Raw genomic sequence first — 18,423 nt, 5'->3', positions numbered from 1 at the left:
GAAAGCTAAAGCGAAAGTTCGGCTCTTTGCCGATGACACCATAATATCATATAGTCACTCCAACCCCCTCCATATTGTGGAATGGATTAGTAACGACATGCAAGTCCTTCAGCAATACTTTGACTGTAACCTGATTTCGCTCAACCTATCAAAAACATCGTACATGTTGTTCAACTCCAGTCGTCGCTCCATACCACAGCTGCCATTAATCCGTATAGGCAATACGATCATTGAACGAGTGCGCCAGTTCAAATATCTAGGATTACTTCTGGACGATACCCTATGCTGGTCAGCCCACTTTTTTTTTTATTCATATTAATTTTATTAGGCCATTTACTTTTTAATCAAAGTTTTAGCGGGTTTTTTTAAGACTAGGGGGAGGTTGGAAGGGGTAAGGAGAAGAAAGGGGGCGTTGGGAGGGTATTGGAGTTTTTGATAACAACTGTTCCCTTGATCGGGTACTGGGGGATCCTTTTGTATTACTACGGTCATCGGCCTCATCCGACGATTGAGATGGTGAGGGTTGAGGGGTAATTCGTTTCCGAGGAGGTGAGGCTGGTTTGAGATTTGCTGTTTGTGAATTCGTCCTTTTCTGTTGTGTTGGCTGCTACTGTTGGTTTTTTTTCTTCGGTCTGGCTGGCTTTCTCGGCTGTTGGTTGCGATTTTGTATTGTCCTTTGTTTTATGTTGGTGCTCGTCCGTCATCTTAACAATGCTGGCGAATGTTGGTTGTTTGCTGTTGGTTTGCTGGATCAGTTTTCGGCAGATCTCTGCAACGTTACACGATTTGTCTATGTATCGTCTATGTATAAGCTTTTTTTTGCCTTGAGAGCATAGGAGATGAAAGCTCAAATCTGAAGAAAAAAGCTTCAATCTGCCAAAAAAGGGGAAATCTGAGGGGAAATCTGAGAGATGTGCTCCACACGGTTTGTATAACATTGCCGGGAAGTGGTTTTCGGGCGGCTGCAATCGGGATGTACTTTTCGGTGCTAATTTTGAGTGCTGCTGTTTCGGCTAGCCAGATTGGACATGCTCAATTAATGGGTGAATGGCCTTCTTGTTCACAATTTCCGCAGAATGGGTGATTCTTGCAGTCCTCGCTGTTATGGTTTTGTGAACTACACTTACTGCACGAAAGAGGGCTGGTGCAATTCTTTTTCGTGTGTCCGTACTTCAAACAGTTCCTACACAGTAGGGGCAACGGGTAGTACAGTCGAGTTCGCACTCGGAGAAATCCAAAATGAATAAATTCCGGAATGACGGTTCTACTACTGATAGTTAGTATCAGTGTAGATGTACCAATTATTCCAGTGGGCGTTTTTTTTGGTTATTCTGCGCACGTCAATCTTTTTTTTGAGGCGACAACCCATCCAACAACACTTTTTCTTCCATTTCCAAGGCTTCGTGGCAAGTAACAACACATTTGCGTTTGTTTAAACTGGGATGGCGTCCGATGATGATCGGAGTGCCATCAGTCAAACGAGTTAATTTTGCCAATTCTTTAACATGGTCTTTTCTCCTACACTTCAGCACATACCACTCATGTTTTTTCTCGAAAATTTTTCCTCCCGCTTTCTGCTTCACGGATCGCCCAATCAAAAATGGGTTTTGTAGAAGTTTATGTCCATCTGCAGCTTTCAGGGTCAAGTAATTCCGTGCAGGTTCTGTGGATCCATCCATGTTGGTATTGTCCTATCGGAGGGTTCACCCGGCGACGGACTCATCGCGCCACTTCCACTTTATTCTTTTAGTTCGAAAAACAATAGCCTTTGTCTAGCGAGGACCGAACACAAAAAGCGACCGGTCTCGTTGGAGGCTGTTCAGTTCAAATAACCATACAAATATAAATACTTCAAAACTGTAAAACAATTACTCATCTGATTATTTGGCATCACTGGTTTGCCACTCTTCCCGCCACACTTTGTAATACATACCCACTTCACTTCTGATCGTACGCGCATTCACACGTATCTTATCATTTGGTCCTTCGAACCGGATTAGTCGAAACGTGGTAAATATTATAATTACATATTATTAATTTTCGTTCTCTAGGAACTTAGCGTCAACCCCAGGTTCAACCATCGAAGAAATCTAATACATAAATGAGCATTCAGCATTTTTCCATAAATACAACATGGCGGACCCTTGTTGAATAGTTCACTCATGGTACGCCATCTTGGAAAAATCGGGAATCGGCATGACTATAAGCTATCTGCAATTTGCACGCGGGTCGATGAGCTGAGTCTCGACAGCCGTCAAATTAGCAATTGCAATGGAGAGCATTATTAATCGCATAGATTACATGGAAATCAAACTTAAAAACAAAATTCGTTTTTTTCTGACAGAGCCATGTCGGAGATCAATCAGGAAGAGCAACAATTTATGGAGGCGGAGGAGGTTCTACTCAAAGAAGTTGAAAACCCGGGAGCACACTGTTTGGTAGACGCAGCGGCGTCTACTGGCATTCAAGGTTCACCAATATTTGTCGTTCAATCTAAACTCGAACGATTGTTGAATCAGCGCAACCACTCTAGTTCTAGGATTGAGCACATTATCGAGACTATAAATTTGTTTCAAGAAGACGCCATCTTGCTGGAGACACGTAGAGATATGCTCAAGCAATGTTACTCAAATTATGACACGGCCCAAAGTTCCCTGGAGCAATTGAATCCGGAAGAGTACCGCACTCGCGATTCAATTGAAATCAAATACATTGCCGGGCTAGCAGCCTTCGAGAAAGCAATACACAACAAACGGAAATCCAATATGGCGCCCAACACCCAGGTTGAATTTGCAAGATTGCCAGCCATAGACTTACCGACGTTCAATGGAGCTAGCGGTCAATGGCTGGAATGGATAGGAAAATTCAACTCCATGATTCATAACCGAGCTATTCCGAGTATTCAAAAATTAGAGTACCTCAAGGTATCCTTACGGGGTGCTGCCTTGGCTGTGATTGATTCGCTGCCAACGACGGAAACTAATTACGACATCGCATACGAGTTGCTGAGCCGACGGTTCAATAATTCGAAACTTTTGATCCAACAACACACTCGAGAGCTGTTCGAATTAAAAACGGTCGAAGTCGAATCCCCAACAGCGCTTAGGGAATTATTCGATTCAGCAAGGAAACATTTAAGATGTTTGGAAACGCTGCAGCAACCGATTCAGGCCTGGGACGCCATATTAGTCCACTTATTGTCCAACAAGCTAGACCATGCAACTCGAAGACAATGGGAGACTGCAGCGTCGGGTACCACGCCAGCTACGTACAACCAGCTGGAGGGCTTCGTTTTGGACCGCTGCCAGGTGCTAGATGCAGTTCCAATCAAGAGAAAGGTGCCCGTGGAAGGCGGATCAATTACCAAAAAGATCAAACCAGAATCAAGATCCTTTGTCACTCGGACTGACAACAAGTGTCAAATATGCGACGGACACCATTATATAGCAACATGTAATGGATATAGAATCAAATCAATAGCTGAAAAATTGCAGACTATCAGACGCTATTCACTTTGTTACAACTGCCTTTCAACCAACCACAGTGTTGAAAAATGCCGCAGTACCGGATGCCGCAAGTGCAACAAGAAGCACCATACTTCCATCCATCGCGACAATCGCGAGAGTCGTTATAACGGAAACACTCGTGAGTAAATGAAAACCTTAACTATTCTTGTAAACTATATTTGTGATTCATTTTCAACTAATAAAAATTACAGAAATGGAGAACACGTATTATCATTTACCAACAGATGTTCTCATTCCTACGGCTTCTATATTAGTGATGGTTGCAGAGAAAACCATACTATGTCGGGTACTATTAGACACAGGGTCACAATCCAATTTCGCAACAGAATCATTTATTAGACGTGCCGGAATTGTTACTACACCAGCTCACATGATGGTGAAAGGGTTTGGTCAGAATGGAAGTTTAATACGCGAGAAGGCTATCATTAAATTCAAAAGTCGGAATTCGGATTATTGCCAATCAGTCCCTGTCTTCGTAACAAGCTCCATAACTGACCTGAGCCCTTCGACTCAGACGCGCTGATTCCAGCCAGCGTCAACAGTCGTCCCGGCCCTGAGTTCGTCTGTGGTGAAGGGGTTCTCCAGCCTGCGTTATCTGGCAAGTATTATATCACCGACATTCCTTCTCCGCCTGATGGAATTTGCCTTTCCAGTGATCGTCGTTCCTGTTCTGCTTCTGAATCAGCCGACTCGATTAACATATACTACCAGAATGTTGGTGGTATCAATTCTTGCTTGATTGACTATTTCCTCGCCACTTCGTGTTCCTGCTACGACATTATCGCTTTTACTGAAACATGCCTCAACGACCGCACTCTATCTAGTCAGGTTATCGGCTCTGATTACGCAGTGTTTCGTTGCGATCGAAGTCCACTCAACAGCAAAAAATCGACCGGAGGCGGTGTGTTACTGGCTGTTAAATCTAAACTCCCCGCCATGCTTATTGAAGACGAATCTTGGTTCAATCTGGAAATTCTTTGGACCCGCATCGATATTGGTGATCGGAAACTTTATGTGTGCGTAGTGTACGTGCCTCCTGATCGTTCCAGTGATCTCGTTGTAGCCGAATCTTTTTCACGTAGCCCCTCTAAAGTCAGTTCCATTTGCTCTCCAGAAGATGACATCCTCGTCATCGGCGACTTCAACATGCCTGGCTTGAAATGGTGCTTTTCACAAGGCGGATTTCTGTTTCCAGATCCTCCGCGTTCTTCTTTCACGGCACCTTGCAGCGTCTACTTAGATGCCTTAAGCACAGCGACTCTATGTCAGATAAATTACATTGAAAACGAGAACGGCAGGATGCTTGACCTCTGCTTTGTTCACGAAGGGTTCAGGATTCCGACGATCGATTTAGCTCCCGCTCCACTCGTCAAAGACGTCCTACATCATCCAGCTTTAGTGGTCTCACTCGGTGCCGCTAGGTTATATTCTCCCATTGAGAAAACGTCTTACTATAACGATTTCAAGAATATGGATTCCGAGGCTATATTGCGCGTTCTGGAATCCATAGAATGGGAAGTCGAGCTCGATCTTTCTGATCCCAACGCAGCTGCAGAGAAATTTACGAATATCGTTAATTACACCATCGATCGCCATGTGCCGAAACGTAGCGTAGGTGCTAATCTACGGACTCCGTGGGTCACTAAAGAACTGCGGGAACTGAAGACAGCTAAAAAACGTGCCCTTCGTAACTATAACAAGCAAAAGTCGCTCTACGCTCAGAATGAATACCGCAAACTGAACTCGACTTATAAAAAGACCAGTAAGCGCTGCTACCAGAATTATCTTAATCGGCTCCAGCAAAACTTCAAGACCAGTCCGAAAAAATTTTGGAAGCACGTAAAAAATCAGCGGAAAGAAACAGAGCTTCCGTCCCACATGTTTCTGGACAACAACACAGCCGCTTCCGACCCCGAAATTTGTGAGCTCTTCGCCGGGAAATTCTCAAGCGTTTTTACCACCGAGGGCATTTCTTCAGAGCAACTAGCCAGGGCTGTCCGGAATATTTTACCTCCGGGTTCATCTTTGAATGGATTCCTAATTGAAGATGCAGCCATCTTGAAAGCAACAGCAAAGTTGAAAAATTCTACCTCAACGGGCCCGGACGGTATACCAGCAACTTTTTTGAAGCGTTTTATGCCACTTTTGCTGACTCCCATCAAATATATTTTTTAATCATCGCTGGATAACGCAATTTTTCCCTCACTGTGGAAGGAAGCTCATATGTTTCCTGTTCATAAAAAAGGGGACAAGAGAGATGTTAGCAACTACCGTGGGATATCAGCTCTATGCGCTATATCCAAACTCTTTGAACTGGTCGTTATGGATCCTGTTTCCTCGTTTTGCAAACCTTACATTTCCAACGACTAGCATGGATTCATGCCTAAACGATCCACAACTACCAACTTACTGAGCTTCACATCTTTCGTTCAAGACTGCTTTGCCAGGAAGACTCAAACTGACGCCATTTACACTGATCTCTCAGCTGCGTTCGACAAGGTGAACCATGATATTGCTATCGCAAAGCTCGGACGCTTAGGATTCTGTGGATCTCTACTGGATTGGTTCCGGAGTTATCTAACGGGACGGAAATTATCCGTTCGAACTGGTGAATCCTTTTCCAGGCAATTCCCTGCCCCCTCAGGAGTACCCCAAGGAAGCCATTTAGGACCGATAATTTTCGTAATCTACTTCAATGACGCACTCTCGCTCCTTGAAGGCACAAAACTTGCTTATGCTGATGACCTGAAACTTTTTCACGCCATAAACAACCAAGACGATATCGACTTTTTACAGCAGCAATTTTCCGTATTTGCTCACTGGTGCGACATTAACTGCCTGCCGTTGAACCGCAGCAAATGCTCGGTTATATCATTTTCCCGTAAGCGGCACACTCTTCGTGCGGAGTACATCCTTGGAAGCGAAACCGTCACCCGAGTAGAACACATCAACGATCTAGGAGTCATCCTCGATCAACGGCTGGAGTTCAAGACTCACACTAACTATGTTGTTGACAAAGCTTCTAGAAACCTTGGATTACTGTTTCGCATGGCCAAAGACTTCAAAGACGTGTACTGCCTTAAAAGTCTTTATTGCTGCATAGTTCGTTCCATTCTCGAGTACGCATCTGCTGTTTGGTGCCCCGTCTATCAGAACGGAGCTGAACGAATCGAGGCTATCCAGCGGCGCTTCCTGCGGTTTGCCCTACGTCACTTGAATTGGTACGATCCGTTTCGTCTGCCAAGCTACGAAAATCGTTGCCGCCTTATAGACTTGGACACGCTTCAAGTTCGTAGGAACGCTACTCGAGCTCTGGTTGTGGCTGACCTGCTGACATCGAGAATAGACTCACCCACGCTGCTGGAAGCTGTCCCTCTCAGTGTACGTCCCCGAGGATTAAGAAACCAGCATTTGCAGCTCTACGTCCCCATTCGTCTGAACAACTATGGGGCCAACAGCGCTTTTGTCGGAATCTTAAAAACTTTTAATCGTTTTTCTGCGCATTTCGACTTTGACGTTTCAAGAAATGTGTTCCGAAGGAAAATATTAGACGTGTCCAGAACTGTGTCGAGTGGGTTTTAATTTTGATAAGTTATTTAGGATTAAGTTATCATTTGGATCAACATATGATCCGTTGATTTTTTATACAAATAAACAAATAAACAAATAAACTGACCCAATTCCACGAGCTGACATCGATACCGATGATTGGAACTTGTTTGAAAAAAATTTAGCTGATCCTGAATTCCATCTGTCTAGAAACGTTGATATGCTATTTGGAGTAACTCTGGTGCTCGACATTCTAAGAAGTGGAAATAAACAAATAGGTTCCAAACTTCCATTACTTCAGAACACATTACTAGGTTGGATAGTAGGTGGAACAACTTGTAAGTTAACTGCTCATCATCAAGTATCCGGATTCATTAGTGACACTACGGCGGCCATTACTAGAACGTGGGACGAAGAAGAAATATTCGTTGAGAATTTATTCGTTACCACTACCACAAGAGACTCAAATGGCAGATTTATAGTGAGATTCCTACTTAAAGATTCACATAAGCAACTGGGCGATTCACGAATTTTGGCCTTGGACAAGTTCCTGAAATTAGAAAACAGGTTTCAGAAGGATAAAGAATTGCATCAACAATATATTGCATTTATGAAAACCTACTTGGAATTGGGCCACATGAAAAGGCTGAACGAACGAGATATTGACTACGATAGTCCTCACTACTATTTTCCGCACCATCCGGTCTTTAAACTGGAAAGTAGCACCACTAAAATGCGAACGGTATTCAACGGATCTGCAGTTACTTCCAGCGGTTTGTCGTTGAATGATGTTTTACAAACGGGACCGACTATCCAAAGCGATTTGAGCAGCATATTGTTAAGGTTCAGATGTCATCCGTATGTGCTAACAGGTGATATCCAAAAGATGTTCCGACAAATAGTGGTCCATGAAACAGATCGAAAATTCCAACTTATCTTCTGGCGATTTTCTTTGGAAGAAAGAGTGGAAACATATCAATTGAACACGGTTACTTACGGTACGTGCTCAGCTCCTTATACCGCTGCCAGATGTCTGCAACAACTGGCCACCGAATTCCAGAACGAATATCCGGATGCATGCCAAGCTCTCCGTGACGACTGCTATATGGATGACATTCTAACCGGTCACCGCACCGAGACACAATTAATCAAAATTAAGGACCAGCTGACAATGATTCTCGCTCGGGCCGGATTCGAACCCCACAAATGGGCAGCGAATAAACAAACCATTGTACGAAACACTGATAAACAAACTGAAGTGAAAATTTTTGGATTAAACTGGGACACACTGAAAGATATCTTCACGTTCAATTGTCATGTAAACGTGGATACAAAAACAACTAAAAGATTAGTCTTATCAGAAGTGCAAAAGATTTTTGACCCTCTTGGTTTACTAAGCCCAATAGTCATCATTGGTAAAATCATTATGCAGGACATTTGGTCGGAACAGCTAGATTGGGACGACACCTTGCCAGATTCCATAATCCGAGAATAGAAAAGATTTTGCAATCAACTAATGAACATAAGTACACTCAGTATTCCAAGGAACGTTCACACATCGGGAAAGATTATTGAACTACACGGATTTTCAGATGCTGCTAAGCGAGCCTATGGGGCTGCAATTTATGTACGTACAGTAACTGAAACCGGTACAAAAATTAGCCTTTTGTGTGCCAAATCGAGGGTCTCGCCTAGTGGAAAAAATGCAAACCAGAAGACACTACCATCCCTCGATCAGAGCTTATAGCCGCTACCTTGCTCGTTGAATTTATGGATAAGGTAATAAGTGATCTAACCATCGATGTTCAATGCGTACACTATTGGACAGATTCCATGGTGGTACTGGAATGGATAAACAACACTACAAAGCAGTGGCCAGCGTTCATACAGAATCGAGTGGTGAAAATCAGAGATAAATCTTCAGTTGCTTATTGGCATCATGTGAAATCGAAAGATAACCCATTAGATTTGATCTCTAGAGGAACATTCGTGCAAAAATTGTTACCAACATCAATATGGAGGACTGGCCCTGAATTCTTGAAAGAACATAAAGATGCTTGGCCAAAAGAGCCAACAATTACATCTGCAGTTACGCTTATCACTAAAGATGTAAAATGTACTCAATTAGAAGCAGATATCTACAAAATAGGAGACTACTCGAACGTCCATAAACTGAAGAGAGTTGTTGCGTACGTACTAAGATTCATTCAAAACTACAGGCTAAAACCTGAAGATCGTGTCAAAGGTCCTTTGAACGTGCAGGAGGTTGTTTAAATACCAATTTGGCAAAATATGATAATTTTTTAATTTATTTAATGCATTGCAGATTCGGCGAGCCAATGACGATATAATCAAGGTCGTACAGAGGGAACATTTCAGTAATGAATTGGGGTGTCTTAAGTTAAATAAGCCCATTGCTAAGAGTAGTCCATTGCTTACATTGAATCCCTTCCTTGATAAGTCTGGGTTGCTTAGAGTTGGAGGACGCATTCAGGCCGCAGGGGTATCCTATGACCAACGGCATGCGATCATATTACCTTCAAAATCTAATTTTTCCGTTATGATAGTAAGAGATTATCATAAGGCTAATCTACATGCAGGACCACAAGCATTGTTATATGCGATTCGAACAAGATACTGGATACTTAACGGAAAAAGTCTTACCCGAAAGATTGTTCATCAGTGCGTGACTTGTTTCCACAGTAACCCTAAACCAATAAGACAGATTATGGGACAAATTCCTGAGGATCGACTCAACCCGGGAAGACCTTTCAAATTCTATGAAGTGGATTTCGGAGGACCCTTCAATATTAAAGAAAATTCGGTACGCACACAGAAGACGATTAAAGCGTATTTTGCATTGTTTATTTGCCTTCGAACTCGTGCAATCCATTTGGAGCTTGTGAGTGGATTGTCAAGTGCCGCGTTTATTGCAGCACTACCATTTACTGTGATAACGCTACGAACTTCACAGGATCGAGATCTGAAATGAAGGAACTCATGAGAAAATTCAGTGAGCAAGTAGAACCTGATATTCAATCATTCTGCACTATGGAAGAGATAGAATGGAAGTTCATCCCTCCTCGCTCGCCTTCCTTTGGAGGTATCTGGGAAGCAGGAATTAAGAGTGTAAAGTTTCACATCAAACGTATCCTGGGCTCTACAATGCCTACTTATGAAGAGATGCTTACTTTGTTAAAACAAATTAATTCTTAATTCGAGACCGATTTCACCCATATCCATGGATGTTCAGGATCCGTGTCCATTGACACCTGGACATTTTCTCATCGGAGAACCAATAACATCTTTACCTGATGAAAATTTCCGTTGACACCATCGAAACCATTATCACGACTTCAACAAGTACAAAAAAATGTACAACTATTTTGGCGTCGCTGGAGCCAAGAATATCTAAACAACTTACAACAACGCACAAAAAAGATGGCGAGTAAAGAACCTGATCTATTAGTAGGACAGCTTTGTTTAATCAAAGAGGATAATCTCCCTCCCTGTGTGTGGCTCACCGGTCGAGTCATGGAGGTTCACCCAGGACCAGACGGTCGAGTGAGAGTTGCTTCATTGAAAACTGCCAAAGGTTTAACAAAACGATCAATTGCAAAGTTATGCCTTCTGCCCATTGAAAACTGAGATGCCTCGCGCCGGGGGAGTATGTTCAGTTCAAATAACCATACAAATATAAATACTTTAAAACTGTAAAACAATTACTCATCTGATTATTTAGCATCACTGGTTTGCCACTCTTCCCACCACACTTTGTAATACATACCCACTTCACTTCTGACCGTACGCGCATTCACACGTATCTTATCAGAGGCTGAGAAGGAACTGGTCAGCCCACATAGAGCAACTGAAACGAACACTCGCTCCAGTCTGTGGTGCAATATGAAAAATATCAGCGTTTATTCCTACTCATTGGCTGAAAAACGTTTACTTTGCGCTCGAGGTTACAATACCTATTATCGCTGTGGGGCAAAGCATGTAAAAGCCGCCTTAGGGAACTGCAAACCATGCCAAACCGTGTCCTCAAGACTGTCTTCAAGCTGCCTTACTTGTTGTTATATGGCATGAATAACTCAGTACTTCTTATACGAGGTGCCCAGGAGTTCCAAACTTTAATATTCACCCACAAACTCCTGACAAGCAGAGAATCCTACCACAACTTGCGCCTCGACGTTTGTCCAGAAACGCAAATCATCTCCGCCTATCCCGTGTAAGGACGGAATACGGGAAAAAGGAACCTAGCTACTTTGTCAGTAAACTCTACAACAACCTGCCAGAGACCCTGAAACAGTCCTCAACGCCCTCGCGATTCAAAGCGCAACTGTTATCGATCTGTAAGCAGAACATAAACCGCTTCCTCCGCTTAAATAATTTTTTGTGCCACACCACCTATAAATATCATCTTTTCGTTCTCGCCACTCCACCTAGCCCACCGCTGCCCAAACGCCACTCCAGCCCACCGCCACCCACCCGCCACCATCCATCAGTAACCCACGCACCACCGCAGCAGCCCACAAAAATCCTTGAATTAATAATACAAGTGTTAATAATATTGTATAAAATTGTGAAATAGCAAACGAAAAGTGCCAAGTACTCCTTCACAGAGCATTATCTCGCTCACTGGAGTGCTCACACATATATTGGAATAATATTGAAAACGAATTGTTAAAATTGTTTTGACAGGGTTTTGTGCCCGTTGGAGGGGCTTGAGAGAAGCTTAACTCTAGCGGGCTTTCCCTGTCAGAGGAAAAAATAAATAATAAATCAATAAAAAATCAGATCATGATCCGGATTGCAAGAATGGCGAAATTACAAAAAAAAACTTAAATTTTCTAGAAAGCATGTGGATCAATACTTTAATTATTTTTCACGAATTACTTAGTTATCGAACGTATCAATTCGAGAATTTGCTTATGAATGTTTACATTTTTAAATGATTTCAAAATCACCTCAATATAATTTTGATGATATGTACATTTAAAGATGAGTAAATTGATCATAATTTACTTACCAAAATGGAGAAAAAGAACGGATGCAGAAGCACCCCGAAAACGCAGAACGACAGATACCCAAAGTGATACAGCAGCTCCAAGTCCGTTATGATCGAGAACAGGTGCTTCTCCAGCGTCCCATAATTGCCCATCAAACTAATGATGTGTATGCCCTTCATGATGACCGTCGTACATCCGAGTAGCCAAATAGTCGGTTCCGGACCACAGGAAAATATAAGCCTTAGGATCAATGCAACTATTAGGGTACGGATGCCAGACTGCCGCGGTACAGTTATGACGATCACTAAAGAGACTAACATCACAATCCAAATCAGCGACGACAGATGAAAACTTAATTCTGCGAAAAGTGAAAATTGATTAATTGTAAGTGGAATATAAATTTTGAATGCAACAAAAAATTACCAGGCACTCCATTTTCGAACGGATAGAAAAAGGCCACAATCAGGTTGATGAGTACTGCCAGGTTGAAGAGGATTGTACTCCACAGGGACATATAGCTGCTGACCCAGAAGAGGGCTGGCTGACCACGTAGTTTCTTCTGCCACTTCATTTCGTTGAACATCACATCGTGACGGTCAAAAAAGTCCGACACTTTACTGCCTTGATCGTCCCGTTCCGCGGTGTTGTACACCCGGACCTTGGTGTCCTTGGTAAGGTACTCGCAGATTTCCGGAATGGGAAAGACGATCTGTTCCAGAGTGCGATCGTGCCGGACGATTTCGATTTGAGCGGTGTGGGTTTGGTAGTAGAGCAATGCTTGATTCATTTTTGTGTTGGCAGCTTTAGTTGCAGTTGGAGTGGCTGCTATTGGGGTCGTTACTCCTATGCCAGTGGTAGGGGTGGGATTTGTGGTTGTTGAACTACTGTAGTTGTCAATCTTCAACAGATTGGATAGTTCTTTGTTGTGCTGTGCCAACTGATGGCACAAAATGTAGATGTTATGACCGACTTCTTTCGGGGAAACTCCCATATCGTCGTCATCATTCTGATCGTCACCCATATCATGTTTTACGCTGTAACTATCATCTGAATTGGTATCCCCTTGATTGAGCAGCAGTAGAATGTTTTCATCCTGATGGTAGGCACGACAGGCTACGTCAACCAACTGTTTTGGGTTCATATTGGCTAGGATACGTTCAGCGTTTTCCGAATCTCCTCGTGATTCCATAATCGCCAAAAGCAACTTAGAAGCGTTGTTCTTCAATTCCAAGACCAGGTCCATTCGGTTTTTACCGAGAGGGTTGATGTCGTTGAGGATCAGTGCTGTGATTATATCCAATCCGTTAGACTCGTGGGTTGCGATACAGTTCTGGTTTTCATGGCATGGACCCTGACAGTATTCGGTCAGTGTTTCCAGCGTTTGGTTAATAAGGGCAACATTATTTTCGTTGATGTAAAGACCCAAAAGGCCAAGCCCTCCGGTCGTTGACCCACAAATGCAGTCTAGGAACATGAGTGTCTCTGACACGAGATTGTAGTTAGTTTTGTTATTTTGATTGCGTAATAAGTTCTGCATTTCAGGGTTATGATTCTCGCAGAGTAACTGTAGAAAACGTAAAATCGGTTGCATGACTAGGACTTTGTTCGATAGTTTGTTATTCTCATCCTTATCTTTATGCTTCTCTAGCTTTTCGGCGAGAATGTCCTCCAAAGCCGAAGAGCCTATACTCATCAAAGCGCTATCGTCACCATTCTCCGAGTTCGTCCCATCAGAAGTTGCTGCCAAGTTTCTCGCATTAATGTACGATTGCTGGGTCATCAAAGCTGCTGTTTGCAGTTCCTCCTTGAACTCATCCGTTATCACAATTCCATTGACTTTGTTTACATTCTTCCTCTGAATCTTATCATAATCTTTCCCATCGTACTTGCTCTCATTAGCTTTATTCGCAGCCATGTCCGAAGTATTCACCGTAACAGTGGATTTAATCTCCTGTTGCGCATCTTTCATCTTATCGAAAAACACTTTGAAGAACGATTGACTAAGATCATTGCTCTGAAATTTACTGTACATACCCTTTTGAATTATTGGATTTCCTCCTTCCAACAGGGCAATTCCCAACTCGATCGCCTCCACAAATATCGAAGGAGAATTAATTGACTTTATCACCAACTCAATAACCAGATCGCTGGCCCCCTCTTTATCCAAATCGTTCTGAACCTCATGCAACGTCTTGCCGGCTCGCTGTAAATACTTCGAACCCGGTCCATGCGAAACGGTTGCCGCCAGCGACAATCCTGCTCCCGGTTGCTGGACCACATGCAATCCTGTCGCCACCTTCGTCAAATCTCCTGCCACCGAACCCAGCGGAAGCGAAGGCTGCACAAACTCATGCCCAAAGTATCGTTTCAACAGAATCACCCTCAGATGATCACCCTTATCCCCGTAATCACAATCGATCGTCATCATCTCCTTTAGCGTTTTCAATATCTTCACGCACAGCTTCTCCTCTTTTTCCTCCAACAACTTCTCGGTGTGCTTTATCAAATGCCTTATGAAATCACCGGTTTCACATTTCTTCCTCGATTCCGTATTCGGTGGAAACAGCAACTCCGACCTATAAAGAATATCAACCAACAGCGACTGCTCAGCCTCAACCAACGGCTTCAACTTGTCCTCCAACAATGAAACGATATCCTGCAACCCTTCAATGATACTCCTATCCAGTCGCATAATTTGTGACTGGGACCGTTCCATTTTGGTCTGCTTTGTGACCAATAGCCATTTGCTCGTCTGTCGCGAAAGCAGCGCAGTTTTGTTGAACATCTTCACCACCTGGTTCTCCAGATCGATCGGAATGGCAATGCCACGTGGTTTGGCCTTCTCCGATAGGGTTCGGATACAGTTCTCAACGTTGAAGCGCTGCGACGGCGAGAGCCATTTGCACTGGGTCAACTTAAACGAAGACTGCAGGATTTTGACGAAGATCAGCTGGCGTTTCTGTGGAATAAATTGGAATTAGTTAAACATTGAAAGGTCAATCGACTTATACTAGCGTTACAATCCTTTCAAAAACCAAGCAGATACTGGACTTGTTTTTCTAGCACTAACCTGTGCCTTTTGAATCTAATCTGACATAAGCTATCATACAAATTTACTTGCTATTCTAAAAATAAGAAAATGGATAATCTCACTGTTTACCAAACAATTGTTAATACAACCAAATAATCGAGTAAATACGAATTGAATTTAAATACTTCGGTATCGCAAAGGTTTATTATTCCAATACATCAAGCTTTCTATGATGAATTATAAATTTACGCTGTACTAATAAATTTTTTGGTCAAACAATCTTTTTTGGAAAGCTTTCTGGAAGCACCACAAAATCAAGCGAATTTAAAAGCTTTACGCCTTGTTTGAAGAGTTATATTAAATTGACAATTTTATTTAATTGTATAGTAGGTACTTCTGCAGTAAAAAAAGTTTTTGTTGGAAAAACTTTTTTCCCTTAAGATTGCTCACTTTATCTTTCGGATATAGTTTTAATTGCTTCAAACGGCAATAAAACACTGAAAATCCGGGAGCAACCTGACGCTGAACTAAAACAAGAGCTGGAATTTCAATATGTAAAAAAAAATCGCGCATAGTAGTCAACTTTGAAAAATTGTAGTACATTCATTTTTCATTGTATCAAAAATCTAAATACAACAAAATGTTGGAATTAGAATAAGTTTTGTTGTCATATTTTTTTTTTAAACTTTGCAACCCCTCAAATACTATTTATTTATCAGCAATCAATTGCAAAGTAGGTTTTTCAGACCTCTTTTTTTTTTAACTAAATTTTAAAAATATTTCTTGATTTCCTTATGTAGACCATAACTTAAGCTTTCATATGCATAAGATTGATTCTTTATTTGAGTATGTAATACATAAGCTGCAATATTTTTTTTCTGAAGAACGTTTTTTCGGATTTTCTTTCTTTCCCGCTGAATAACGAGAAAACTAGTAGATTTAGCTGTATATAATGTTCCAAACATATTTTACTAACATTATAAGGTTTCTAGTGATATAAGTTTCATATGAAATTCATAATCATTCAAACGACTTAAATTGATTTTACTTTTGGAGTGTCAAATTGACTCTCTAAGACGGAAAAGGGTTTTTTTCAGGCTTCCAGGGTTCGTCCATAAAAAAAGTAAAGATACAATATTATAGAACTTTTAAATTCATTAAGTCTTAGTCGAAACGTCACCGAGATAAGACGTGTTATTTGGATTGTGCCGTGTAATTTCGTCTTGCGTGCCGTGTGTCTCTATCACGGACATCACATTCGAAGGAAATTTAGTATTCTTCTTCGCCGCGTGTTATTGCTCTGATTGAATTTCATCGAAAAGTTTGTTGTGGTTGGTGATATGTCGGTGGATGGAAGTCCACCGTGGGGCTCCCAGACGGATCCCCTTGGTAGGAGCAACAAAAGAACGATGCCCTCCTGGATGGACCGTGGTGGTTTACACGGCGATGTCCAGTTTCTGGTGATGAAATCAACAACCAAAGATAAATTGAAGTCCAACCCGTTTATCATCACCAAAACCATCAACCAAGCCGTTTGGTCGAATCGAAGGTGTTAATCCAACCGAAGGTGGCGCCAGTTACCTGCTGAAGGTCCGCAGTCAGGAGCAAGCCACCAAACTAACCCGTATCAACCAACTCATTGATGGAACCCCTGTCTCCATTATCTCCCATCCAACTCTGAACACCACTCAATGTGTCGTTTCCTGCCGGGAGGTTTCCGGCATGTCCGACAAGGAACGGGTATTACTCGAGTCCACCGCTTCCTGAAAAAAGTCGATGGAAAGGAGGAACCAACCAATACTATGGTTCTCACCATTAAAGGAACCGTCTCTCCAACCCACGTTTTCTTCGGGTACGTCCGAGTTCCCACAAGGACGTACTATCCACGCCCAATGATGTGTCACAAATGTGGCAAGTTTGGACACACTAAACTGCGATGCCAACAAGTCGAAGTCTGCCTGGTTTGTGGTGAGCCTGGACCACACCCAAAATGCCCCAAGACTCCGAAATGCCTTAACTGCGGAGGACCACACCCAGCAATCAACCGCTCCTGCCCGAAACAACAGGAAGAACAAGCTATTGTTAGAATCCGCGTCGACTTGGGAATTTCCCAAGGAGCCGCCACCAAGGAGTACCAGTACCGTTGCGCTGCGTCCCGAAGCGCCAGCTCAGTCCAGCTCCGTCTGGAAACCGCCAAAACTACCATACCGAACGATGAAAAAGGCCGCCGAATCAAATAGCTAGAGCACCAAGTGGCCCAACTTATGGCGCTGCTAAACCAAAACCAAGAAAGTTCCAGATCAACGATGGAAACCGAAGAAGATACGTCAGATTCCGATGCTACCATAACATCTGAAACCAGCTCCGCTCCGAACACGCCCAAGCGGAACAGAAACCGTGGATCATCGGAAGACCGTAGCCCAACAACATCGATAGATCTGAAAAAGAAAAAACCTCTCCCACCGAATGGACCCAAATCGGCATGCAACAGGAAATCCCGAAGCGACAACTAGCCCCAACCCTCTTCCCAGATCGGTGAGTAACCAAATCTTTCTACCATCTCACAAATGGCTCCACTTATTGCCACTCAAGTGATCCTAACCCCACCAAACAATAACAACTGCACAAGTACTACCTAACTGGTCTCAAGTATCACCTCATCTCCTATGCCTAGAAGAAAAATATGTTTTGCCTTGCAATGGAATTTACGAGGTCTGAGAGCCCGTACAGCTGAATTGGAACTTCTAACTAAAAAATTTTCTCCCATTGTACTTGCCTTACAAGAAACACTCACCCATCAAAACCAGATTGCTCAAAACCTTATCAATGGCTATTCTCTCCATTTGAGCTTCAACCACGGGCAAGGGGCTGGTTTAGCTATTAAAAACGGGTACCCATACACAACAGTATCAATCAACTCTCCACTAAATGCAGTCAGCCTCCAACTCAAATCACCCATAAACATCACCATAGTCTCGCTCTACATACCCCCCATGAAACCTCTGAATGAATACACCCAAGAATTAGAAGAACTCCTAGAACAACTCCCCCAACCAGTCTTAATATTGGGTGACTTGAATGCACACTCCATCAGCTGGGGGTGCTCTCAAACCAGCCAAAAAGGAGCGTTCATTGAAAATTTCTGCTCCACCAACAATTTGGACATTCTGAACGATTCCTTACCTACAAGAATTGACCCCTCCACTGGGAATACATCTGCCTTGGACCTGAGCTTAGTATCCTGCAATTTCAGCCAGAAATTCTCTTGAACAGTTCTGGAAGACACTCACGGTAGTGACCACAT

At 42.8% G+C, this 18,423-nt stretch overlaps 1 protein-coding gene and 1 long non-coding RNA gene across 14 annotated transcripts in view; both read right to left on the bottom strand.

Annotated features, from left to right (window-relative positions):
* LOC129756473 (inositol 1,4,5-trisphosphate receptor) overlaps positions 1 to 18,423 on the bottom strand; it is a 173,833-nt gene that overhangs the window by 13,478 nt on the left and 141,932 nt on the right. For all 12 annotated transcript variants that reach the window (XM_055753367.1, XM_055753366.1, XM_055753371.1 and 9 more), the window contains 2 exons: positions 12,512 to 15,047; positions 12,109 to 12,446 (listed from right to left, as the gene is read on the bottom strand). In XM_055753367.1, the coding sequence (XP_055609342.1) occupies positions 12,109 to 12,446; positions 12,512 to 15,047 (2,874 nt within the window). The remainder of the gene's footprint in view (positions 1 to 12,108; positions 12,447 to 12,511; positions 15,048 to 18,423) is intronic.
* Positions 7,021 to 8,255, bottom strand: LOC129756475 (uncharacterized). 2 transcript variants are annotated; one of them, XR_008739463.1, is made up of 3 exons: positions 8,074 to 8,255; positions 7,699 to 7,941; positions 7,021 to 7,626 (listed from the first exon to the last, which is right to left on the bottom strand). It is a non-coding gene; the product is annotated as an uncharacterized LOC129756475 (long non-coding RNA). The 2 variants fall into 2 exon arrangements; XR_008739464.1 differs by having other exon boundaries at positions 7,699 to 8,026; positions 8,097 to 8,255.

The sequence above is a fragment of the Uranotaenia lowii genome, chromosome 3 (assembly GCF_029784155.1).
Source record: "Uranotaenia lowii strain MFRU-FL chromosome 3, ASM2978415v1, whole genome shotgun sequence".
NCBI lineage: Eukaryota > Metazoa > Arthropoda > Insecta > Diptera > Culicidae > Uranotaenia > Uranotaenia lowii.
This window is presented reverse-complemented; position numbering and strand designations above follow the sequence as displayed.